This window comes from Parasteatoda tepidariorum, chromosome 5 (genome assembly GCF_982258835.1).
Source record: "Parasteatoda tepidariorum strain Cologne lab strain chromosome 5, Ptep-v5.0, whole genome shotgun sequence".
In the NCBI taxonomy this organism is placed as follows: Eukaryota; Metazoa; Arthropoda; class Arachnida; order Araneae; family Theridiidae; genus Parasteatoda; species Parasteatoda tepidariorum.
The window spans coordinates 83,185,112-83,210,852 of NC_141759.1; the positions used below are offsets into that span (position 1 = coordinate 83,185,112).

The following is a 25,741-nucleotide window of genomic DNA, read 5'->3' on the forward strand; positions in this document are numbered from 1 at the left end:
CCTTACTAGCTCTAACTAATATTGGAGCATTTCTTTTTGCGAGATATTCTAAGACATTCGTTATTTTCTATAATGACTTTCCCCAGTTTTTGCAGTGAATTTACAAGAATTTAAAACCATTATCGAAATGCCAGTTCGCGCGATTGCAACTTGCAAAAATTTTGATAGAAAAACAAAAGGAAACGCGTGTTCCCTAAAGTAAATGAACAACTATGTAAAGAATGGATTCCGAAATGACACAGTTAATATAAAACAGCAATACGTTTATTCTGTCGTTAAAAACTTTTATAAAAATTCATTATCTAAGTATTCATTATCTTCAAAAAGAAAGGCAGGTGAAAAAAATTAAAAATTGGATGAAGTCAAAGAAAATTAAAATGTAAATAAAAAGTATAAATAAAATATATAGTATATAGTTGAAATTCTCCTAATTTCATAACATATTTTTTAATGTAGTTATTCTAAATATTCATGATTTTTTTTAAAAATTATATTGTCTTAAATTTAAATATCTATAAATTATATCATCGTAAATTTAAATATCTATAAACAATTGTAAAATTTCTAATGTCATTATGAACCTAAATTATTATTTTGTTTCAGTAATTAGCATTTAAGGTTGATGTTTCCTAATGATTAAGTGTGAACAAATTGCTATTAGCGGCGTATTTTAAAATCAGGGATTCTAAATTTAACTCAACTTATTGTTATAAAAGAATATGTAGATAAAAAAAGTGTCGATATATGCTTTCATTTATCTTAATAATTAAAGTTAAAACTGAACTTTTTAAAATAAACTATTTATAGCGTCATTTTCGCCAACTAGTAAAACATTTTTATAAGTTTAAAATGGTATTTTTTTTTTAATATAATGGCCAAGAAAGTTTTTTTGAACTATGTTTATGAACGGAAATAATGTGTTAATTACGTAAAGTTTGAAAGCTAATAACCAGAAAAAGTCTAACTTATTTTTACAAAGAGAAAGATGCAAAGTTATCATAATATCTTAGCTTGCGATCTCCGAGATCTGTGGACACAGTAACGTCATGAGGAGGGAAATCGTAGCTTCAGCTCTAAGAGCAGAGTGAACTAGCCCTTCTATTCTCTTTAGCCCTGGGTTGGACATCTGTCAATAATATTCGGTTTACATCACTTTGAGTTTCATACAAAAACCCCGTTTTTTACTTTGTTGAATATGTCAAATTTTGTGGTAACTTAACTAAGCAGCATTTGTGGGAGGTTTTATGTTTCTGCTTTAATTGCAAAAAAAAGTGCAGCTGAAGCGCATCGAATGCTTGTAGAAGTTTATGGTGACAATGCTCCAACTGATAAATCATGTAGAGAACGATCTCTACGTTACAAGAATGGTGTTGTATACTACGAGCTGCTACAACCTGGCGATTCCTTTATGGGCGATCGGTATAGGCTACAATAGATTCCGTTGAGCCGTGCATTACGAGAAAAGCGGCCGGAATATGTGCAAAGACATGACAAAGCTATTTTTCTGCATGATAATGGTTGGCCTCATGTCGCAAAAAATTATTTGGAAAAAGCTCAAGTGGGGTATTTTACCACACCCGCCGTATTTACCGGACATAGCTCCTTCTGATTACTGGTTGTTCCGACGGATGCAACACAGGTCACCGGTTCACTTCTTTTGCAGAAATAGAAAATTGGCTCCTAACTTGGATCGCCTCAAAAGACGAGAAATGTTTTGGAGATCGGTAAGATCGGTTTTTTCGAAAATTGCCTGAGAGGTGGGAAAAAATAGTAGCCAGCGATGGACAATACTTTGATTAATCTGTTGATTCATTTTGTTCTGAGATAAATGCATTTTTGACTACAAAAAAATAGACCGAACTAATTTGTACTCCCAATAAAAAGCATAAAAAATTCAAAACATGAAAACCAATCACAATTATATGTCATTGCCTAGAAAGCTATTTTAACTTATAAACTTATACTCTAATAAAGCGTTCATATTATAAAAGATGAGATTATAAAAATGAAACTAGTTACAACATAATGAGCAATTATTTTTAAAATTTATAACTGTAAAAAGAATTTTTTTTTAAGTAAAATATTAGGAAATAATGTCCACCAAAATATTCCTAAAAATTCCCCCCCCCCCCGAAAAAACACCAGCTGCCTCAGTTCCCTTTCTCAACATAAGAGTTCCATAGACTTTACAGGTTTAACATAAAAATGTCCAATATCTAAGTTTTTACGTCCTTAATCATAAAATGGAATTCACAATGAAAAATCTCCTCTTAATAGCATAAATCATGCAGTGATCATGCTTCTGTTACATTTCTGCAATCAGTGGGATGTTTGACAAAATTTTCCTTAGATACAGTAGAGTATTCCTTTATATTAAAACTCGCAACTTTTAATAAAAATATATTGCAGTAATTTTTATTAAATAAGATAAATATAGCACTCTTAACGTAAATTTGGTTCATTTAAAACAAATACGTTCAGTGAGTTTAAAAAGAGATATATCACCTTGAATAACATTTGTTCAAATGATCTAATCTCAAATATATTAACTTCTATAAATTAAGTTACAGAATCAGAAACAAAAATGGGCTCTCGCAAAATCGACTCATTTCAATTCGTGATTATTTAAATATGAATTGGGTAGCTATAATTTAGAAAATGAGGTCCCTATAATTTAGTCATGAAAGATTAGGCCCCTCAAAGTTAAATCTCACCTTTTGGATATTTGATAATTGATTTGAGCAAGCCAACTATTTGCACATAAATAGAGAATTTATTTATCTGAAGATAAACAGATTACTTTTAATAATTTAAAATAATTTATTTTTAATAATTACTTATTTTATTTAAAAATAGTTGAAAAAGTTTCGAATGGTAAGAAGCACAAATTTTTCATGTATTCCTAATTACATCATTTAATAAAAAAAAATTTTAAGTATGTACTTTCAAATAAAATACAAAATTTTAAGAAAATCACTCAAATTGTTAATACTTGATAATATACACGAAAAAAAAGCTAAATTTTTAAATTTTCATTTCTTAAGAACTATTTTACCAATTTTGTTTAAATTTTGTATTTTCACCCATTTGAACCATTAATATTGGCATCTAATTCACAAAAATCTGATCATAAAAGGAAAAGTTATCCAAGAGGATGTCTCTTTTCTCTATTGCTCACTGTTCATAGCCTTTTGAAAATAATGGATAATAAAAATAATGAAATAATAACTAAAAGGAAAACATCTAATAAAACACTGCATATAATTATAGCCGTTCCCTTACCCATTTAATTATAACTTTAAAGAAATGCCCTTCCTATAGTATTTGTGTTTAGACTAGCATTTGGTATCATTATACTAAAATGACAATAAATTTAAAAATCAAAATTTGATCATTACATTAAAATGATAGTCATAATAATTTACATAAAATTATAAATAATTTGAAAAATAGCACTTGAATATTCAAAGATACACGTGATATATATCTTAAGTATAAGGTTAAAAAAGTCTAAAATTTTTTTAAAAAATTTAAAAGTTTATTAAACAAAAATGATTTAAAAAGTATATATTTTCTTTTTTTTGTGAGCTGATTTCGTGATTTATTATTAAGAATTTATAAACTTTTGAAAAACAATATACTATATTTATGACAGTAAAACTATCTAAAATCCTACACACATTAGCGTAAATCAAAACCATATTAACCCCCTAATCTCTTAGAAAATTTTGCACTGAAACTTCCTCACGTCTAACTCAGATTATATAGGAACAATCAGTTTTTTAAGGCAAAAAAGCACCATCAACTTGAAGATTTAATAAAGTTGGGACTCAAAATCAGTAAAGGGTTAAATAATAAAATTTAACACTGAATAAAATTGGTAAAAAAAAAATTAAGAAAAAAAATTTTTTTTTTTAAAAAGCAAACATAAAAATATATATATATATAAGAGCTCATAAACAATCTAGTAACAATATCACAAAATAGAAATTTCATCATTTAAAATCTGAAATGATTCACAATAATGATTCATACTAAACAATTCATTAAAACATGGCCGATAGAACAGATTTATGATTCCTCATCACTTTCTGCCATAATATCCTCCCAATCATCTTCAGAAATACTTCGATTTGGTGTCTTCTTTAAACTATCATTTGGCACACAATTCAGGAAGAAAGAGGAATGTCGAAACACACACTCATTTTTTATTCCCCACAAATCATCATCTTGAGTCACTATAAAGAAAAAATTAATATTTAGAAATATATATATATGATAACAAAGTTTTAAATTAGCACATTTAATCACAATGAAAATACGTGGTTAAAATTTGTGTATAAATGAAAAAAGTTCCAAATAAATATTTTAAATTTTTAATATATATTTATAAAAACTTGATTATTTTATTTGAGAGTTTATTGAATTATAAAACTAGCTAATCAATAAGACTAAAATTTAGTTTAAAGTATTTTACTAATTGGTTTCTTAATTACATTACTCATAAGTAGATCATAGATATTATTTATAGGTTTCATTAAATTATTCATCAAAAGAATTTAATAAAAAAACCTCATCAATCATTAATTTATCATTAATTTTAATGAAAAAAAAATCTTACATAATAAAGAACTTTTCTTTTAATATAGAAATTCTAAATAAAGCCATTATAGGTGATACTGGCCCGAGATCAGAAACAAAAAAGATTGATAAAATTATTCTAAAATAGATCATTAAATTTTTTTTTAAATCTTGCATATTAAGAAAATTTCTAAATAAAACAATCTGCTTTGATTTGTTCTGTTATAACAAATAATTAAACAGTCATATGTTTTGAGTATCTAACCTAATATGTCAATAACATAACACTCCAATTCTACCACAACTTAGCTTGCATTAACTTTTTTTCAATAAATAAATTTTTTTCATGTAGGCCGTAATTCAGGATATCTTCAATTTCAAAGAAAAGTAACAATGATCAAAATTATACAACAACACTATGTTTTTTAGCTTTAATCTTGCTTTGCAGCAATGTATAAAAATACGTTAAGAGATAAGGAAGGAAAAAGTTTAAAGAAAAATAAAAGAAAGAAAATGATTTATTCAATTTTGACCCATGGAGCCGCGATAGCTCAGGGAATAGAGCATTTGCCTTCCAATGAGAAGAAACGGGTTTGAATCTCAACGACGGCTGGTCGATACAAATTTGGCATCCGGCTTGCACCAACCGCAGTGCTGACGAGAAACATCCTCAGTGGTAGACGGGTTAGAGTCCCCTAGCTAACGGGTTAGAGTCCCCTAGCTGTAAGGCCTGTAGGAGGTTCTCGTGAACTTCCTCTCCATGTAACGCAAATGCGGGTTAGTTCCATCAAAAAAGTCCTCCATGACGGCAAGTTTGTCTCAATACTTGATCCATGAGTTTCCTTTGTCTTCTGGATTAGGTTCAAAATTACAAGACCACGTAGTTGTACATTAATAGTCGTAAACTCAAAAATTGGGTCAGCTGTTTAACAACGGTTATAAAATAAAACTTTGATCCATCATTCTATAATATATTGGGTGTACAAATTAGTTCGGTCCGCTTTTTTGTGGTCAAAAATGAACTTATTTCAGAACAAAATGAATGAATAGATTAATCAAAGTATTGTCCATTGCTGGCTACTACTTTTTCTCACCTCTCAGGCAATTTTCGAATTCCATCTTGAAAAAATGTCTCGTCTTTTGAGGCGATCCAAGTTTGGAACCAATTTTTGATTTCTGCAAAAGAAGTGAACCGGTGACCTACCAAATCGTGCTGCATCTGTCGGAACAACCAGTAAGCAATGTCCGGCGAATACGGCTGGTGCGGTAAAAGATCCCCTTTGAGCATTTCCAAGTACTTTTTTGCGACATGAGGCCGACCGTTACCATACAGAAGAATAACTTCGTCATGTCTTTGCTCGTATTCTGGCCGTTTTTCTCGTAATGAGCTATTCAAACAAATCAATTGTAGCCTAAAACGATCGCCCGTAATGGAATCGCCAGGTTGTAGCAGCTCATAGTATACAACATCATTCACCATTCTTGAAACGTTGAAACCATTTCCTACGTGATTTATCAGTTGGAGCATTGTCACCATAAACTTCTACAAGCATTCGATGCGCTTCAGCTGCACTTTAAAGCAGAAACATCAAACCACCGCAAATGCTGCTTAGTTAGCACAAAATTTGTCGTATTCAACAAAGTAAAAAACAGGGTTTTTGTATGAAACTCAAAGTGATATAAACTGAATATTATTGACAGATGTCTAACCTCTCTGAAACCACCAAAACCAGCTATCACTATGAAACATTCATAACAGCTAGAGCCATCTTTTGAAAATGGACTGAACTAATTTGTACTCCCAATACTTTTATACAAATACCATAGATTATACTGTTACGATGGTTTAAAGACACAAACTACTACTTATCATTTTAACCAGTGATCGTTTATTTTATGCACATTTTGTTGAATTAATTTACATACTTTAACTATTTAAAATATTCAAATTAATAATACTTTAATCAATAACAAATTTAATTAATTTAAAATACTTTGATTAATAACAAACTAATTGGCACGGAGAGAACTTACCCATACTGATGTTCATTATAAAAGTTGGTGAGCCTCTAATGACTCGGTTCTACTCTCTCTCTCGTTTGTTTTCTTTTTTTGATCTTTTGTACTATATTTTTTGTTCTATAAAACTATTGCTAAATTCTGGGAAGGTCACATAAGAGATCAAAACTTGGACTATAGAGTTGTGATTAACCCTTTTCGACACATATTTCTTAACTTTAATCAAGAGTGTTTATTAGTTAGAGAAGAGAGTTAAGGTTCTACGTACTAATGGAAGTTTCCACAGTATTTTAAATCTAATCAATTATTTTGCAATTTACGATAAATCTATTTTAAACGTTTTATTGTGATTCTCAATTAAGTGACGATAAGCGTCACAATACATACCAGATAAGGAATTCATATTCCCAGGAATTTGTTTCCAGTAATCTCCGCACGGACTTTTTTCAGATACTCCAAATCTTCGGTAAATTTTCCCTGAGTTTTTAAGAAGCCACACTGCACTTTTACTAATGCACAAATCTTTAGCCTTCAACTCTGGAACACATGTCCACTTTTTTCCAATAGGTAAATTATTAGTTACACCTTCACGAACATAAACACTACGTTTATTATCTACAGCCCATACTGGATGGCCAAGAGGACCAACATAAACCTAAAATAAATTAGGAAAAGTATTACACTATTTTTTCAAGATTTCAAGAAAGCAATTATGAAGAATTATGTTCATAAAGTAAAGGGATTTATTAAGCAATCAACAGATGATGTTAATGGGTATTAAAATTTCAGTTAACTAAAATTTAAAAAGAAGAATTTACATGAATTATTCTAAATGATGAAACAAGTTCTTTTTTGAAAACTGAACTTCTCAAAGAAGTAGACAACTAGTCCTTTTTTTCCTTTTGTAATGTAGACAATCATTCATATGAAGTCAACTTAAGGCCAAAATATAAATATAGTTCGTTCACCAGGGGTTGGCACTTGGCTCCACCTCCTCGGACAAAGAGGTCATTTCAACGAGGGAGTAAGAGGAGAAACGTCTCCGTGCTTGAAATTGAGACAACCCTTAATGCTCGCCAAACGCAAACAGTGAATTCTTTTTCAGTCACTTACGTCGCTTTATCATCTGCTATTGTACCTTTCGTTGCTCTTGCTAATTAAATAAATTTAAAAACTGCTGTTTTCCCAGCAAAATGTCTCAAAAAGGATAAACTATTCACTCAAAAGAGAGAAATACGTAGCATAAAATTTATGAAATATTTAATATTAAAAAAAACGCACATAATGCGAAATAAATATTTTTCTCATATGGTTACCAAATAGCAACCTTGTTCAGGATTGTTCACATCCATCTCCAAAAATAGTGAAATAGTATAATTAGATACCACGTGATGAAGGCGGAGCCAAGAGCCAACTCCTGGTGAACGAACTATAGTTGCTTCAACTTTATTTAAAATCTAAACAAATACTAGTCTTGAAACGCGCTTGTTCCTCCCCAAGCAGGGTTTGTTACGAAACAGAAATAGTTTAACCTCATTTCCGGCTTCAAATAACAACAAAAGTTGAAAAAACAAAACAGCTTCACTTTCTTCCTCCTATTGCCTATTAAACAGGACTTAAGTTAAATTACAGTGGGAAACAAATTTTTTGTTGCATTTATACAAGCATACTTGGATCTTACATAATAGGGGAGAAGGAACTTTAAATGTAAAATTTGTTTTGCTTCATAAATTGCAGATTTTATTTCAAAATGGCATTTTTAGTTTATTTTTTTATCAGAATGTGTAAGTTTACTTACAGAACTATAGGTTTATATACATATATTTATACTTTTGTATGCTCCTTTTAAAATAACACTACAGACATAAATGACCTTAATGTTTCTCAACATATAATGAAATGTATAAAAACTTAATTCACAGCAAAATATGCAGCTTTGAAAAAATAAATACTGCTGCAGTTTTGATAAAAATAAAATACTATATAAATAAAATAAAAATAAAATATGAAATACCTTGGTGAAAGAAACTTCAGTGTTGTTGTTTTGATTCACTAAAGGTAATGGAAGCTTCTTCCCTATGGCAGAAAGCTTGAATGGAAAAATAAAAAGTTAAGCTTTGTAAATAAAAGAATAACAAGCAAAGAAATTTGTAAATTGTTAATCATTACAGTCTTGAATCTCATAGTAAAAATTATGCAAACTCCTAGAATATGATGAAAAATATAGTATTTATATTTATTAAATATAAGAAATTTTTTTTTTACTCTCTTAAGTATAAAAATTAAATAATTACTATAAAATATAAGCTTGATTACAGGCATACGAGTGGGAAAAGAACAAAAAGTCTGAAAATAACCTCTAAAAATAAATAAGAATGTATGGGAAAATATTTTAAACAAAAAAAAACTTTTAAATTACTTACATACGTTTTTAATATATCTTACTATGTGTGCACATTGACAATTTGTTACAAATTTTATACCAATCATAATTAATAATCATAATTAGGGAGAATAAAATAATAATAATGAAAAAATATAACAGACTTCATAGTGGTACAAAATAAAAATCAGACCTACATTTTAGAAAAAAATCAGGACATTTTTTGGTACAATAATAACATACTTGACTATCTTTAAGAAAGAAAAACTAAGACCTAAAAAAATAGTGCGATCCACAGCTGTGAAAATTTCGTTTAGCGACTACATTTATTTTTAATTTTCCGCAACCTTACAAAAAATGAAAAAAATAAATAAATTAAAAAGTTTGGCAACATTTCAAATAAAACATTGAAATAGGAATAAAATGATTAAAAATGATTTTAAAAAATGGTGTGGTTTCGCCCACGTGTACATACAGTGAGAAATCTCAAAATTTGAATTTTCTTGACAATAGTAATGATTCCTCAATATAAAGAAAAATCGAAATTAGTTTAAAAGAAACCTGATAATTATAGTTATTTTCATGCAACAAAATATTTCTTCAAAACTAAATCATATATAACCTACATGCCAAAAAATGAATTTTTACAAAAAAAAAAAAATGTTTTGTAAATGCAGTGCAAACTGGAAACAAAGATCATCAAAATAAAAATAAAAAACCACAAAATTAAACCATTATTTAAAGTAAATAAACACTGAAAAATGCTTTCAATTTTCCAATAAATGAAATGAAATGGAAAAGAAATGGAAAACAATGTTTTCACTGCAATTTGGAAAAAAGGTTACAACTTAAAAAAAAGGTTACAACTTAAAATTTTTAGTAAGTTCCTCTTTTAACACCCCTTTCCAATTATCATTCGGACAATTATCAAAAAAATTTATACACCAAAAATGCTGTCTTTTTTATAAAAATATCAAAAATCTGAAACAACACTACAAGTCTGAAGGTTTAGTTATTAATGGCTGGCCCCCAAGTTCAAGATACCGTACGTTTTCAATTCCATGATACAAAGAACAACATAATAAAAAGTTAAACACAACATTTTAAACTATTTTTGCCCTTATAAACTAATTAAAACTATATATCTTCAATTTTATAAATTTTACTTCTTTTATTTAATTCAAATTTTATTGGCAACCATATTTTGGAAAAATTGAACAACAATAAAAGAATTGGCGCTACAATCTGCTCATGCGTTAAGAACAATTTTAATTGTGATTTGAACACATGATTCAAAACATTGATCTGAATCCCACTTATCCATTATAAATTCCCACGGACAGCACAGCTTGATTTGACTTAATAGCATGCCTCCATTAACAAATTTCTTACTTTTTTATTAACTATTTCTAGATACAAAATCAAATTTTCTAGTTAAGTATTTTGTAATAACAATAAAAAAGTTTATTAAACTTTTAAAATAGTTTGTATTTATAACATGAGTCATATAAATATTGTACTGTCTATCACAAGACCTTTTTCTCTATTTAAATGATAAAACTTAATAAAATTTAATTAAATTAAAAAAATAACTTCATTATTGCTTACTGAAGAAGGAGAATTTTAAAATAAAAATAGGTTTTAACCATGTCTTTTTTTCTGTAATATCAGTCACATTTAATATTTTTATTCTGAATAAAATATTAAAATTTTTTATCCCATTTTCTTCTATGCATAATAAAATTAGGTTAATGAAATACATCTAATGTAATATTTACAAAAAAATTATTAAATATTTATCAATGGAAAAGGTTTAAAACAAAAAACATTAACAATATAAACAAAGAAGTTCTGTTCAAACAAAATAAAACTTCAAAATTAAATCTAATAAATAGAAAGAAAATCTATACTAACCGTATCAACTATTGGTGACACATTAACTTCAACATCGGCACTTAACGGAATCCATGCTTGAAGCAACTTCCTATCAGAGGAAGGGCAAAGTGTTCCAAATCGAATGAAAATATGTCCATCAGCTGAACAAGCCCATGTAGCTTCTGGTGAACAACTAACATGGGTGATTTTTTCTGAACCTAAACTTAAAAAAAGATGGCACATAAGTAAAAGTTGACTCATAAATACAATCAGGTGTTTAGGAGTAATCTGAGAGTATCAATGTTCATTGGCTTTGAAGCAGCGACTATGCAATTTTAGAGTAACATTGCAAAAGTTGTGTCTTTTGTTTACTCATAATTTTGAATAGTAATGGGTATTTAATTCATAAAAATAATTAAGATTTTTAATTTATTGAAAAAGGAGTTCTGTATAAAAATAAACTGAATATTTTAGATAAAAAAAAATTTAAACTGATTTATATAAATGAGGCTCGCTTCATTTTATAGTAGTAATACTTATTTAAATATTAGCAATAATTTGTGCAAAAATTCTATTATAGGGAGTTTTCAGGAAACTTACTCAATTTTAGGGAACTTTCTAAAATATACAAAAACTATGAGAATTTTTATTAAACCATTAGAATTAGCAAAATCCAGTAGTCTACTGGAAAATCTAGTAGTGTTGGCAGCTATGTGAATTTATTTGGGGCAATAACGTTACTCCAACCTGGCACAATTATAGTTATCTGAATAAAATCTTGCTTTTATCATTATTTAATTTAATGCAGCATATTGAACTAATCAATAATGCAAACTCAATAAAAACACAGCAAATATTTATTTTATTTTCTGATTTCTATTTGGAATAACCTAACACTCCATAATTTCTCTAGCAAGCAATTTTAAATTTAAAGGAATACTATTGCAAATCACAAAAGTATCCATTTTATTTTTATGTAATCAATGAATCAGTTATAATTTACTTTGCAAATACAATGAATTAGTTATCTAACAATAATAGTACATGGTTTTAAATCATAGTGTATATCTATTTTAGTTTAATGAAGAATGTAATAGTTAAAACAGTTTCTACGAAACTTGATTAGCTTAATTACTTAAGCTGTTTAAATATATAACAGATACAGCACTGCGAACATTACATAATCTAGTGCAAGAGCGTCATGGCCGGAGACATTTCTGTAGCATCCGCCTGGGAAGAAAAGGCAATGCATAAAAATGTTGGTATTTTCCTTAAAGAAAGAAAGATGAAACTTTCGAGAAAGTTGGAAAACTTTTAGATCATTTTCTAAAAGAGATTGCAACACTGAATTTGGTTATGTAAACAACTTCAGTTGTGAGGGCTCAGGGGACAGAGTGTTTGCTTCCCAATGAGGCGACCCAGCAATGAATCCCACTGATACCACGTTGATTCTAATTCTGCTTCCAGCTTGCACAGACCACAGTGCAGACAGAAAATCTACTCAGTGGTAGATTGATCATGGAGTAGATTACCTTTGAAATTGAGATATTCATGGGAGATTTTCCTTTCCATGAAACTCAGCTGGATTTAGCTGTGGTTTAGGGGATAAAGTGTACACCTTCCAATAAGGCGAACTGGGTTCAAATCCCAGCAATGGCTGGTCTATATGAATTCCGCACCTAGCTTGCACGAACTACAGTGCTGGCATAAAATATCCTCAGTGGTAGACGGATCATGGGTGAAAGTCCCTATGGGTTTCTTCCAGTACTTGATCCAGGAGATCTCTTGTGTTCTGGATTGGGTTCAAAATTACAAAGCTACGGAGTTGTACATTGGTAGTCGTAAACCCGAAATCGGGTCGGCAGTTCAATGCCGGTTACAGAATATAAAATTAAATTAAACACAAATGTGTGTTAATTTCCATCAGCAAGTCCTCCATGAAGGCAGTTTATTTCATACTCAATCTAAGAGTACCCTTTTCTTCTGGGTTGAGTTCAAAGTTATAAAATCATTGATAGCTGCATAACCAAAAATGGGTCTGCTATTCAAGACCAGTTATAAAATAAAATAAAATGCAAACAATTGGTTATAGAAAACTCATACCTAATTGATGCAAATCAAGATTTTGCCACCAAACTCCTTGTAAGCAGCCAGGCGTGATGCCTCTCCTTATGTATAAAGAGCCATCTTCCGCCAACAGCCACAAAGATTGCAAGCTAGGAATCAAGCATTTAATACCAGACACATTTGGAGATTCTACAGCCAGTAGGGTATTTGTAGAAAGTGATAAACAATAAATCTCTCCGGTTGCATTAACACACCAAACAGAATCTAAAATGAATAAAATAATTTTTAAAGCAAGCTTGCTGAAAAAATATTATGACATTACAAAAATGTAATTGTTAATTTAAAAAAATTTATTTCTTTGATAAAAAAAATCAAAATAAAATCTGGACAGTTAATATCCATATATTAATATTCATAATTAGAGCCCGGATTTTGATGACCTAAAAAATCTCAACTAATGCCCTTAAAAAGTGCACAAAATGCCCTTAAAAAGGGCAAAAAATGCCCTTAAAAATGCAAAAATTGCGCAAAAAATGCCTTAAATAAAGTAAAAATATTGAATTAAAAAAATGTTTTGCTCTTTAAAATTATTATGAGTCATTTAAAAGATATAAAGCAATGCAATACTTGTTCTACGCTCATTAAAGTTTGAAAAATATGTTTTATATCCTAAAATAACAAAAAAAGGAAAATATATTGACACCAAAATATTTTTATTTTGTATAGAAACTTTAATGGATATAACAACTTCTATCTCATAATATTACTAAATATGAGAATTACATTGAATTATTAAACGTTTTTTGATAATTTGAAATGTAAACGAGCGTCTCTTGTCTGAAAGTAAATTTTCATTCCTGCAAAAGCTTCTTTCAACGTCTACTGATGTTATAGGTTATATATTCTTTGGTTATAGGTGCGTACTTGAAAAAGACGGTCTTACTTACTGACAATTCTTCTTCAATTTGAAAAGATGTTGCTTCACCTGTTAATATCCTATAGATTTTCTTTATTGTTTGGAAGCCAGTGTAATAATGAAAATTGATAAAAAAAATAATAAAAATTTTCAAAAATTAACAGAAAACTTTAAAAAATGCATTAAAATGCAAAATACGCCCCAAAATTTCAAGAAAAATGCCCTATAAATCTAAAATAATGCTCTAAAAGACAAAAAATGGCCAAAAATGCAAAAAAATGCAAATGTCATCAAAATCCGGGCCTTATTCATAATTAATATCCATATACTATAGTAATAACATTTTCTTCTCCAAGACAATTTTTTTTACATTTCAAATTTAACATAAGATTTTGGTACTTATCCATATCAATGTGCCGTAAAAAGCTATCACCACAGTACTCATATCGGGTACTATATTAGTATATTTGGTTCCTATTACCTTATTACACTAAAATGAATTAATTATACACCACTGGTGTCAATGATAATTTGGCTGTTTTTTTTTTTGTTTTTTTTTACTGCTTCTTTGTTAACAAAATTATCACCATTCAAAATCAAATATTACATTGTTTGCACTCTGCAGTAATCTATAACAAAAGACAAGTTTTGATGCAGTTTCTAAACCTAAACAATTTCTCAATTCACTATGCACTAAGGAGAAATTCGACAAGATTCTCTCAAGTCCAGCAGAAACTAGCAGGCGTCGCCATCAAGGAACAAGCAAGATTTGTAAAACTTTCATCTATTGCATATTTTTTAAAACTGGACCACAATGTAGCAGCTGGGGTAGTTGTCAAAACTTGACTGGTAAAATAAGTTTCAGGAAATGGGTCCGATTTGCTTTATATAAATATTTTATATACTGCACTCCAAGTATTTAATATAAACAAAATAATATATATTTACAAACAATGAATTAAAAATTTTGTTACTGTTACATGGAGTTATATTTTTCAGTTAACTTAAACAAAATGTCATTAAGCAATTACTAGAACTAATATAGACGTCTTTTTAGTTTCTGCCAGTTTTTACCGGTTATAACCAGTTTCTGCCCACAAAAAGCCAACCCTGATCCCAGTAGCTGTCTCGTTGAAATATATGAAAAATTTACCCCGACCTGCCCTTATTTAGGGCATACGGATAAATGTTTATTAAAATCCAAAAAACAGTGCAAAACATAAAATACATATCAGACATGGCAAACAGCCCATGAACTTGGCGGGCGAGTAAGATTAATATTAAGCAATAGTGTAAAAGTGAATTCTAAAACCTGGGAAAAGCCCCAAAACAAGTAAAATCATAAAAGTAATTTAACTACAAATACTAAAATGAGCAAATTTAAAATCTATGGGAAATTAAAACTTGGGTGAAATAGTAAAACTTGAAATTGACGAATCATATTAAATCCAACAAATATAAAACCAACATCGTTGTGTAAACAGATAAGGTGATAAAAGCAGGTGGAAAGTTTTAAAAGTCGATAGTTAAAATCAATAAGCAAAAAGTTAAAATGTTGGCAGGGTGGAGGGAATAGTTCAAGAATCAGAAGAAATAGTTCAAGTATTATAGTTTAAGTACAGTCTAAAATGTTCTCTAGGGTCACTTTGATGATGTATTTGATAGTATTCCCGCAGGCAGATTAGAAAAGAGTTGGGTTTCAGTATTATTATTTTGAAAGTCAGTGCCACGACGCATCTGGAATTCCGGACAGTCAAGTAATAGATGTCTTATATCCTGGAATTCACCACAGAAGTTACAGTTTGTGGATCTCCCGAAAAGGCGGTATTGATGGTTACTGAACATGCCATGGTCTGTAAGAAATCGATTTAGATAAAAATCTGCCTGCAGTCTGGTGGCTCTTGGATCTTTAAAAAATGTAAAAGTTTGCCGTCCTTTAGTGCCGTTTGTTCGTTCGCTTTTCCACCGTGTCATGACATATTAATTGATTATCGATTTGACCTGTACATGGGTAAGTTGGACAGTGAAACCCACTCGGTCGAGACTGATGGCTTCCTTGGCTGCCCGATCCGCCGCTTCATTACCCAGTGTCCCCACATGAGCTCTAACCCAATTAAGAGTAATACCTTTATGCCATAGTTTTTGAATTTCAATTACTGTAGTGTTTTTGTGAGTGGGGTTAGCTAGGGCATAAAAACCATGAAATAAATATATCATTAGAGCTATACTTAAACAAAAATTAAATTACCAACATTATTCATATTAGTAACATATTTCAACAATTCCAATGAAGACTTAAGCAATTGCTCTGAAAACCTGTGTTTTATATTTTACTTAATAAATATATATGAATTTTGTAGTTGGAATATTTAGATATTTTTTGAAAGCTTGAAGACTTAATGATAATTAATAATTATTATTGAAGAATTCTAAGGCATTTAAATACATAAAAAATATTGGCTAAAACTTATTTTTAGATAATATATTTAAGTAAGGTCAAAGAGATAAGTTAATGATTTGTTAATTTCAATGTTAAAGAATGACATTAAAAAAAATAGTTTAACACAATTTATAGGTTATATAATTTAAATATGATATAATTTATATATTGATATTTTTAGTAGGAATATTTAGATACTTTTTGAAAACTTGAAGACTCAAGGATAACTAATAATTCTCATTGAAGAATTATATCTAAGGCATTTAAATCCATAAAAATTGTTAACTTAAAATTATTTTTAGATAATATTTAAACAAGGTCAAAGAAATAAGTTAATGTTTTGTTAATGTCAAAGAACGATATTAAAAAAAATAGTTTAACACAAATTTTTCAGTTTAAATAAAAGCATATCCAGTTTTCAAAGGGGAAAAAAACTCTGAAAAATCTAAGCTTAGTCTTGTAATAAATAAACTGTAAAGTTTAACAAATATTAATTAATAATATTAGATTATTAATTTTTAAGTATGTTAATTAAGCTTGTTCAGATAGGAGATGCTATAACAAACAATTATAGAAGCCGAGGATGACATCGTTTTCAGTAATCAAACAGCTTAGGTGTAAATTGCTCTTATGTACTTCAATGTTTCATGCATTGCAATGAGTTTTCATACATTTGAGTGAAACGTTAACTTACCTCGTTAACCTTACTTAAATATTATCTAACAAAAATTTGTACCTTTTTACAAATATTCTTTTAAAAAGGTAATAAAATTGTAATATGTGATATAGATTAACAAAATATATAAATTTTGGATTTTACCTTCAGACGATGTTAAACCAGACGCCGACAGTAAAGACCACTTTGTGGTAATAGATGTGCCCTGAGGAATAACTACATCCCACATGTGACCTACAAAGGGATTTTTAAAAAAATATTTGAAGTGATTTCATTTATAAGAAAGGGAAAAACAGTAAAAAATCATGCAATGTGCCATACCAATAATCCCTTTTTGAGTGCCATACACAAGATTGTCATAAGATTTACAGAACCAGATACCCTGAGAAGATGTAGATAATGAGATATGCTGAATTCCTTTGATCATGTTTAGGACGGTATCATTATTAAATGCTTTCTGCATAGTTTTTTGGAACTGGGAAGTATTTTGAAGTAAATATTTACTGGACTCAACCTAAAATAACATGAAAAAGAAATTAGCAAAAATAAATTTTTATACAGTGCACCAAAGATAAAAGGAACCACCCAGAATAACTTATGATCTAATGATCCGATCTTCACGTTAGGACTCAATCTTAATGTTTCAAAAGGGTGACTTCAAATATGATAATTAATTAGGTCAGACGTTAAATATTTATCATTTTATTCAATAACAGTCCAAAAAATTTTGAAATGTCAGATATGCAATTTTTTACATCATTTTAAAGTATGTAATCCTTCATGGCAAAATCCAAAATTTGAGCAAATCGGTTATAAAGTTCCTTAAAAATAAAATGTTAAATATTTGACCTCTTTAAAATTTGACTTCTCAGGAACTATTCAACAGATTTTGCTCAAATTTTGCATTTTCCTATGTAAAATTACATAATTTAAAATTATGAGAAAAATTGTATTGTATACCTTACAATTTAAAATTCGGCTAATATTTAATAAAATGATAAAAAATAAATATTTACTAAAATTCACTTTTTGCATGGAGTTTTCTTTGGATACTTAAATTTTATAATTGTGTGCAAAAAATTTTCAGTTTGCTTAAAAAGTTCCAGAGATACGACGAAACTAAAATTCCATTTCTCAGGAGCTATTCAGTTGATTACAATCGAATTTTGCATTTTGAGATATAAATTTCCATACTTTGAAGATGCAAAAAACTGCATACCTTTACAATTCAAAATTTTTCCAAGTATTATTAAATAAAATAATAAATATTTATTAAAATTTATTTTTGCCAGGAATTATCTTTGAATACACGAATTTCGAAATTGTGAGCAAAACATTTTCGATTCGTTAAAAAAAGTTCTGGAAATATGACGAAATATGCAAAAAGTAAAATTAACAGTAAGGATCAAGTATTGCAAAAAAAGATTTTCTTCCTGGAGTACTTTTTTTGATGGAACTAACCCGCATTTGCGTTGCATGGAGAGGAAAACCATGAAAACTTTCCACGGTTAGTCTAACGGCAAGGGGATTCTAACCCATGATCCATCTCCACTGAGAATATTTTTACGGCAGCACTGTGGTCGGTGCAAGCCAGGCGCGGAATTCAAATCAACCCCCTGAGCCACTACGACTCTTGCTCGACCTATAATAAAAATCATTAACCGAAACAAAAGTGACTGCTTGGTTCATTAGTTTAACAAAAACCTTTTCTTTGATTTAACAGTGAGTTCATGCCACTGCAGACATTTAGTACCATATTAAATCAGATAAATAAATAAAAAATTTTAATTGTAAATAGAAACATAAAAGATACAAGTAAACTTAATTTAGTGAATATTTTAAAATTGGTATTTGAAGACAAAATAGACATAAAATCATTAAATAAAACTAAACTGGAAGGATGCAAAAAAAAAAAACAGAAATTTATGTTTAATAGTGGGCAAAGAAAAAGAAAAATAATTTTGACTTTAAATAGAATACTAGTGATGGGCTGAATATCTTAACTGTTTCGCTTTCTCTGTGAATATTTGCCTCAACTTTTTCTGTTATTTAAATTCAGGAAAGAGGTGCAACCAGTTTTGTTACATAAACAGACCTGTTTTGAGAGAAACAAGTACACTTCAAAACTGTTTACATTTCGAATAAAGTTCCGCCAAATATTTAAGATCTGGCAGTTAGTTGCCACTCAAATCATGGTTGCCACTCAAATCAGGAGGGAAAAAAATTCCCTGCGTTTTCCCTATACGTATAATACACAATATATTAAGAGGAAACACACAATCACTGTGCTCTTGTCTGAACTACATTAGGCTAACTATACTAGATTCAATTGTTTGAAGAACTTAAAGAAATAAGGAACAGCTCAACCTATTTAACACAAATAATGCTATCGTAAATGAAATAGTTTAGTATAGCAGAAATATCATCCTTAAATATCCCAGAAAATGTACTTTGAGTGGTTATCACTTTTGAAAAGACAAAAATAAGAAATAACATTCTCTGTATTTTCCCAAGATTGTAAGGGAAAATTCAAAATTCTCCGCATTTTCCATGTAATAGTATTAGGTAATTTTTAAATTCCCTGTATCTTCTAGATTTCCTTGTTCTCCCTGTGGAGTGAAAAATAAGAAATAAAATTCCCTGTATTTTTCCAGTTTGTAAGGTAAAACTCAAAATTTTCAAATTCCCTGTATTTTCTAGGTTTTTCTTATTCTCCCTGTGGAGTGGCAACCCTGTCGGTTAACAGGTAACTTTGCTCTCTAATAAAATTAAAAGATGACTAGTTGTTCATTTGCATGATAAAAGTGCATTAAAGATATAATAAATTATTTCTAATTTCAAGCACTACAGATTCCTTATCATTAAAATCTCATACCTCCCATGGCTTCCCGATTCCTGTAGGCGTTTCGGGTGTCACGCCAATGAAAAATTTGATGATACCATTATTATCAACTACCCATCCAGTTTGCTGAACACCAAGACAAATACTGTTTATTTCTACATTCTCTTCCAATCTAGAATATTTATACATTTATTCAGTAAAAAATTGCATTTTGAGCAAAATAATAAGCTTTATCATATATTTTTTTAATATTAAATTAAGCATGCAATACATTTACAAACATACATAATGAGTTAGCAAAAACATGTAGTAGGGAACTGATTATCCGGAACGATCGGGGCCATCGCTATTCCGGATAACTGATTTTTCCGGTTTTCTGAATCGCTACAAAAAGCCGTTTTTTTATTGTAAAACCTACTAAAAAAAAAATTCAGAAATAATCTTAAAAAGAAGAAAAAACGATGAAGTAATACACTAATGATTATTTCCAAAATGATGGTAAGGTCTTTCAATAAAGAAAGAAAAATCCTAAAATCTTATGAGGAAAAATACATTTTTAAAATGTATCGAATTTCGTTCTGGTTTGTTGGTTTTTCGGTTTTCTGATTTCCGGATAACGGATTCTGTACCGTACATTAAATATGAAGCAGAATATCTTATTATAGAACACAAAACTAAGTAAATGGAGGCTATGAGTTCTACAGAATTTTGTGCTACGGGGGTCGTTTTACGTACCATAAAACTTACCAAGCATGGTATCCGAACTGATCAATATCGCTTTGAAATAATATTTAGCTCATCTGCTAAAGCAGTTTAAGAAGTTTTAATTTCTTTCCTAGGAAAAACTATTTAACTGTCACTTTAATTTTAACAAAGTATGCATCATTATATTTTGCACTCTTTCCTTTACAATAGGTAAAAGGAAAAATTTATTTTACAGAAGAAAAAAAAACAATGCAGGACATATTACATAAACTAAATTTTTTAAAAAAATTCTTAGATCTTAGGCAGGCCACACACTAAGGAGACAAGCAGTAAGTAAGAGATGCACAAGAAGCAGATTCCTATACTTTTGCATTAGCATGTGCATATTACCTGTGCGAATCCTAATGCAGAAGTATAGGAATTCACCACCTATACGTCTCTTTCTTATCGCTTGCCTCCTCAGTGTGTGGCCCGCCTAATGTTAATAAGTTTATAGCACATGATCAAATAAATGTAAATAATTTTTTTTTTATTTTAAAAACACATTCAAACATATAAATATATCTAAATGAATCTAATGTAGATCTGCAGATTATTTAAATGTATAAACTCAATCACCTGAATAAAAATAATATCTGTTATTTCAGTGTTCATTTTAAAATCAAACTATTCAATTAAATACAAAAATACTTTTAATTACATTAAAGAACTTTCTAAAATACTGCACACTGCCTAACCATGGCGAAGCACCTAGCCCTGTTTGCTAGAGATCTATTTTTTTTTTACTATGGTAGAGATGCCATATAATTTTGACTGTGGTCAGACAATGTAGACAATGCCCAAGCTGATACCTCTCTCTGCAAATTTCAGACCAAAAAGAATGAGAGGATTTTTCAGTTACAACAAATTTAAAATACACCTTGCTGGGTATACATAATGGTTGTTTTATCGGCTGCTAGAATAAAACTCATGAGCCCTAGCCCTCCAAAAGCAGTGTGAGCATTACTTTAATGGACTTCTAAAATACCACACGAGGCACTTACTTTATTTCTTCCCATTTGTTCTTTGATTTCTTTTTCTCTTTTACATTACTGTTCCAACAATGCAAAGTACCCCCAGTAGTAATTGCCCAAAGAAGTCCTTCTCTAGAAGTAATTTTCTGTAAATGTAGATCACACGTAATTGTTTCAGGATAGTCAAAAGGTTTGGAAGCAGACAAATTTTGCAATTTCACTAACAGACCTGCAGAGGTAACATACCTATGTTGTAAAAAAAGGAAAATTTATAGTTGAATAATAAGAAAAAAATTATGTTTTCTCACATTTAACCTTTAAGTGTGTTTAACCCATTAACAGTGACATATATTTCAGAAAAAGTAACCAAAAATTGAAAATTTTTTTGCCTGTTTAATTTTGTTCTTTAAATTAATATAAAAGTTAGGAAATGGTTTTTTATTACAAAAATAAAATTTTAATCGCATTAACTACTGTATTTATAATTTTTACATACTCATAAAAAAGTAATGGATTACACACACATCTTATTCAATTAGAGCAAATTAAACAAAATTTTGAAGCTAAATATAATATAACTAGTATAATATAATATAAAAAACACAACAATATGATTTTCAATACATAAATTTTACAAATCTTTTCCCTCCCTGAACCCACATTTTCTCTCCCTCGACTGAAGTCGTAATTGGTGAAAAACTAGGACCACTAATGCCATCTATTAGGTAAATAGTGAATTAAGTATACTAAAGTCGAAACGAACTCAGCTCAGGCTTCAGAAAATAGAAACCTTAATTTTTTCTCTTGCCCGAAGTCAGTTCGGGCATTACAAATACTGCACGTAGTAGTTACCAGAACTGGATTCGGGTGACACTGGCAAGGGGTTTAACTCATAAACCTCATCCTAGTTTTAAGGTTAAAACCAACTTGATATTACACAAGTATGATATATGAGAATATTACACAAAGTTTAAGTTATTTTAAATTAATCATATATTTCCAACAAATCAAAAAAAAATTAAGCAAATTTTAAGAAAATTTAAAATCAAGCAAAAATGAATTCTAAAGTTGAGACATTTAATGACTGCCTACCCAGACATAGCATTACTAGCAGTACCTATTACCACAATTAATTTCCCATCACTGGTCTCAATAATATTATAACGAAATGGTTAAGTACCAAAAAAATAGTATTAAAAAATTAAAAGAAAAAAAAAACAAATTCATCAATAAAAATTGGAAATCAAGGAGACTCACCATCCACGATTATCCTCAACAGCTATGGACACAACATCGCGCGCAATATGCACCCACTCAGCCTCAAGCCACCTCGTAGCGGATTTCTGAACAGCCGCATAAACAGTTCCCTTATACAAAATCCATACGATCGTGTCAGAAGGCGATACGGCTATTTTCTCAGCAGGTTGGCAAATTTCGATCCAGTGCATCCCCAAAACGGGATAATGGGAAATAAAAATCCTATTTTGCACATCAACACAATATATATGATAGTCACTAATACAAAGATCCAAAAGTCTGTCCGGAGTTTTGTATTCGACCCATTCGACACCATATTTTAGAGGCTCATTTTCTAGAATATCTACAGAGGTAACAGACGTATCTTCACTAGTTGATGATGTCTGGTTCTCTAGGGTGGGTAGATCTGTTTTGCTATCAACTGTTGAAGGGGAAACACAAGGGAAATAGATATCGTCAGGATCACATTCCGTTTTACTGGATTCCGAAGCATTAGTGTCTACAGAGATTTCTGAAGATGTATCATTACTGTTATTGTCTTTACTCGATTCACTATGTTGTGATGAATTATTATTAATTTGATCATGACTAGGATCTTCGGATGACGTATCGGAAATGTTGTTTGTTGTATTTGTATCAGATATATTTTCATTTGGAAAAACTGTTGTATCAACATGACTTGTATGCATTTGATTTGTATCGCCAGTGGCATCGATAGATTGATCGTCAACAGGAGAAGTTAATTCAATAGTTTTGGCAGTGTTATCATTAGTTGCGTCTTTATTCGCTTCCAAAGATTCTAAAGCTTTTCTTTCGCTTTTAGGACTTTTGGACCGAAATCGAACTGAAAGAGCAAGTAAAATTAGCAGCCATGTTAAAAAAAACTAACCAGTTTAGTTATACAAAAAAGTTTTTTAAGTAAAACATATTATTATTATATAATAAAAGTTCAATAAGCAAAATAACTTCACATTAAAAGGATTAAATGACTCACAATAACTCAGTGGTTAAGGCACCGAACTGTCATTGTGAAGAACTAAGGTTCAATCCCCAGTGACGTCAGATCCATGGCTATAAGCTTGCCTGGGAAGTAAAGACGGCCTAACCACATTGCCACTACCATGCTGTTGGTCACGAAATTGTGGAGCCTTAACCACCATGACCCCCTGGCTCACAATGAGCTGTTGCAGGAATACTTTACTTTACAAAAGGATTACACAACAGTTGTTTGATACAGAAAAGTGCTTAAATATACATTTTGAAAAAATCAATTCAGAAAGTTATTTAATGGAAATTATAATTTAAAAAAAAAACATTACTGATAGTGATTTAAACTATAATAAGCAGGAAATTCAAAGCTGTGTTTTCTCTGGAGCTGCAGCCAGAGCTGTAACTCTAAATCTCCTCATGCTCCAGAGCTTCGGCAATTTTATTGTATAACCTACATATATTAAGTAGTTTGTCGTATTGTAATAGCATTGTCCGTTATCCAAGTTGCTGTAAATAGACTATTCTAAGTATTAAAATACATTTATAAGGATTTAAGATTAAATATGAAGGAGTATTTAATAGATTCAACTCTATTCCTAAAAATGAATGGAATAACTCAACTGTGAATTAAATTTGTATTTACAGTGAGAGCTGATTATTACATTATTTTTCTAATAATCTTTTTTAAAAATAATATTTTTTAATTAAAATTTGATACTCCAAAGTGCCCATAAATATATAGCAAATTGCTAGAGCCTTAGTAGAGCCAGAGCTGAAGCTTCAACTTATTATCTAGGAGCTGAGCTGAAGCTTTAACTTATTATCTGGAAGCTGAACTGGAGCAACGAAGATATTTTGGCACAGGGTCCCTGATCATAACTGAATCAAAAACAGAGGCATTAAGTAAATTTTAAAAAAAATGAAGTTCTAAACAAGTCTGAATTCAGATATTAATATATAAAAATAGAAAAAAATAACAGAAAACGGGAGATGCAGAGAACAAATGGAAGAAGTTAACTAAAATTTAAAAGATTTTGAGAAAATTATATAATTTCAAAATAAACTGGAATGTTGTTTTGAGGAATAAATTAGTTGAGATATGAAGAAAATAAACTGAGCTTTGAAACTAATGAATTTGTTACTTTTTTATATTTACTGTACTAACATTTCAGTAACTTCACATTTGTTTTAAATCAAGATCATCAATTATTGGTCAGCAATTGTTACTAAATAAGTAAAAGTGAAAACTGACACAGAAAACTAGCCCACAAAACTCATGACTCACAAAAAAAGACGTAAATTAAATTTAGATGAAAAGCAAGATGTAACAAATATGATTTAAAAAAAAATTTCGAATAAATTTGAATTTAACTTCGAAGCTTAAAAATGCTTTTATACATTTTGCTTAATAAAGCTGCAACATAAAAATCAATATACATACATAGTTTTTAAGCATAAAACGTCTGGACAACCACATAAAAAAATTGGTTCTTTTTTATTAGCTGGGCACAAAGTAAGTTTAACTTTCTTTTTTAGCAATAAAACAAAATGACTGTAACCCCATCCCCTAAAAAGTTAAAAGCAACTGGCAAACCAAAAAAATCAGTTTTTAATAACTTTTATTGATTGTGTTTTAATCCAGAAATGGCACTGCAATCCTGGTTCTTTTTAGTTTTATTGTCCTTCTTTCAAAGGATGCTGTTTTTTCCTGACAAGCTAATTGTCAGGAAAAAACAGCATCCTTTGAAAGAAGGACAATAAAACTAAAAAGAACCAGGATTGCAGTGCCATTTCTGGATTAAAACACATACTAATAATAAAACAATGTATTCTAATATCACAGCCAGTAATGCTAAAACTTCTGATTTAAATCCTTTTGATCACAGATAAATAGTAGGCACTCAAGATAACAATTTACATACATTGCTTGCTTTTTTAACTATTAAAATGTATTAAGAGAATTTTTTTTCTTGAATG

At 29.6% G+C, this 25,741-nt stretch overlaps 1 protein-coding gene across 4 annotated transcripts in view; it reads right to left on the reverse strand.

The window, feature by feature from the left end:
* Positions 1-3,570: 3,570 nt before the first annotated feature.
* LOC107437953 (tectonin beta-propeller repeat-containing protein 2) overlaps positions 3,571-25,741 on the reverse strand; it is a 34,832-nt gene continuing 12,661 nt past the window's right edge. For 3 of the 4 annotated variants that reach the window (XM_016050100.4, XM_016050102.4, XM_016050101.4), the window contains exons 8-17: positions 22,775-23,618; positions 21,548-21,763; positions 19,833-19,971; positions 17,279-17,471; positions 17,102-17,191; positions 12,962-13,189; positions 10,898-11,076; positions 8,615-8,689; positions 6,988-7,255; positions 3,571-4,238 (exon numbers count right to left, since the gene is read on the reverse strand). In XM_016050100.4, coding sequence (XP_015905586.3) covers positions 4,072-4,238; positions 6,988-7,255; positions 8,615-8,689; positions 10,898-11,076; positions 12,962-13,189; positions 17,102-17,191; positions 17,279-17,471; positions 19,833-19,971; positions 21,548-21,763; positions 22,775-23,618 — 2,399 coding nt within the window. In that variant the 3' untranslated portion in view covers positions 3,571-4,071. Of the gene's footprint in view, positions 4,239-6,987; positions 7,256-8,614; positions 8,690-10,897; positions 11,082-12,961; positions 13,190-17,101; positions 17,192-17,278; positions 17,472-19,832; positions 19,972-21,547; positions 21,764-22,774; positions 23,619-25,741 lie in introns of those variants that run through there. The other variant, XM_043039559.3, reaches the window with a different exon arrangement.